Source organism: Rhincodon typus, chromosome 1 (assembly GCF_021869965.1).
Source record: "Rhincodon typus isolate 14 chromosome 1, sRhiTyp1.1, whole genome shotgun sequence".
In the NCBI taxonomy this organism is placed as follows: Eukaryota; Metazoa; Chordata; class Chondrichthyes; order Orectolobiformes; family Rhincodontidae; genus Rhincodon; species Rhincodon typus.
In genome coordinates, this window is record NC_063332.1 from 5,183,757 (window position 1) to 5,185,522 (window position 1,766).

The 1,766-nt window shown below is 42.3% G+C and overlaps 1 protein-coding gene across 1 annotated transcript in view; it reads right to left on the reverse strand.

The window, feature by feature from the left end:
• dysf (dysferlin, limb girdle muscular dystrophy 2B (autosomal recessive)) overlaps window positions 1–1,766 on the reverse strand; it is a 236,281-nt gene that overhangs the window by 153,117 nt on the left and 81,398 nt on the right. The window contains exon 15 of the mRNA XM_048600995.1: window positions 1,324–1,406. Coding sequence (XP_048456952.1) covers window positions 1,324–1,406 — 83 coding nt within the window. The remainder of the gene's footprint in view (window positions 1–1,323; window positions 1,407–1,766) is intronic.

A 1,766-nucleotide genomic window follows, 5' to 3' on the forward strand; every position in this document is an offset into this window, starting at 1 on the left:
TTGTTGTCGAGTGATTTGTTGTCGAGTGATTTGTTGTCGAGTGATTTGTTGTAGAGTGAGTTGTTGTAGACAGTGAGTTGTTTTAGAGAATGAGTTGTTGTAGAATGAATTATTGTAAAGAGAGAGTTGTAGAAAGTGATATGTTACAGAGAGTGAGTTATTATAGAGAATGTGTTGTTGTAGAGTCAGTTGTTGTAGAGAGAGAGTTGTAGAAAGTGAGGTGTTATACAGAGTGAGTTGTTATAGAGAATGAGCTGTTGTAGAGTGAGTTGTTGTAGTAGAGTGATTTGTTGTAGAGAGCGAGTTGCTCTAAAGAGCGATTTGTTGCACAGAGTGTGTTTTTGTTAGGGGAAGTTGTTGGAGGGGGGAGTTGTCATCTGGAATGCACTGTGTGAAAAGATGGTAGAGTAGATCCAAGGGTAACTTTCAAAACAAGATTGGAAGATGTTTCAACAAATGTGTTTGCATGCACTTTCCGCATTATAGCTTGCTCCAGTCATGTTGCCCCTCCTCAAAGTGTTTTCCATTTCGAAGGGGAAGCCTTTAAAAGCCTCCACATGAATCAGATATGGCCTTGAAGGGAAGGCATTTTTGGATATTGATAGGCATCATTAGGATAGGTTTTTCAGAGAGCTAACACAGGCACAATAGGCTGCCCATCCTCCATTGCTAACGGTCCATTGTGCAGAGTTGGCAATAAAGGATATCCATTGGGTGTGGAACAGGTCAGCAGACTGTTTGGAGTTTGTTTAAACATTGCTCCAACTGAGCGTGTGTCAACTGTTCCTTCGAAAGAGTTGTTGGACTGCACAAAACAGACAGATGTGACATGAGCTGCTCAAGGTGGTAGCTTCTGATGAGATACTTCATACGCTTTGGAAACTCAGAACAGTTTAATCAATCTGACCAACCTTTAATTACTATCATAAACTTCAACTTATTAGAACCAGTTCTATATTTTAACTCACCGTAACAATCACTGAACCTGCTCTAACTGTTATGAACTTTCATTTCTCATAATCAATATTCAACTTTAATATACTTTAACTCTTAGGAAACCATAACCTAACATAACTCTTACGAAATGTTAACTAGCTGTTACCATCACCGAGTTTCAGGCAACTATTTCAAACTTCACCCTGCCATAACCTTGATTAAACTGCAATCTACAAACTGTCATCATCATGACTGAAAATCAACCTCACATAACACTGACTAGAATTTCTAAACTTTTAAACATTCAGGAATGCTAACACAGAATAATCATCGATCTGTAATAACTATTAAATCCAAAACTATTACTATGAATTAACCTCCACGTACCTTCGATCTGTCCTCCTGGGGCAGAGATTTTCGACATACATAAGTAAGTTGTGCCAATCACATCATTGTGGGTTAAACGATCCCTGTTCAAGTAAAACACACGGAAAAGCATTATGCATGATGTATTAATTCCCCTCCCACAGTCCTGCTGTGTGCACTCTCCCCCCATCACACACTCTACACCCATTTACTCCCCTCCCACAGCCCCGTGTCCACTCTCTCCCCATCACACACTCTACACCCATTTACTCCCCTACCCCAGCCCCGTGTCCACTCTCCCCCCATCACACACTCTACACCCATTTACTCCCCCTCCCACAGCCCCGTGTCCACTCTCCCCCCATCACACACTCTACACCCATTTACTCCCCCTCCCACAGCCCCGTGTCCACTCCACCCCCATCACACACTCTACACCCATTTACTCCCCAACCCCAGCCCCG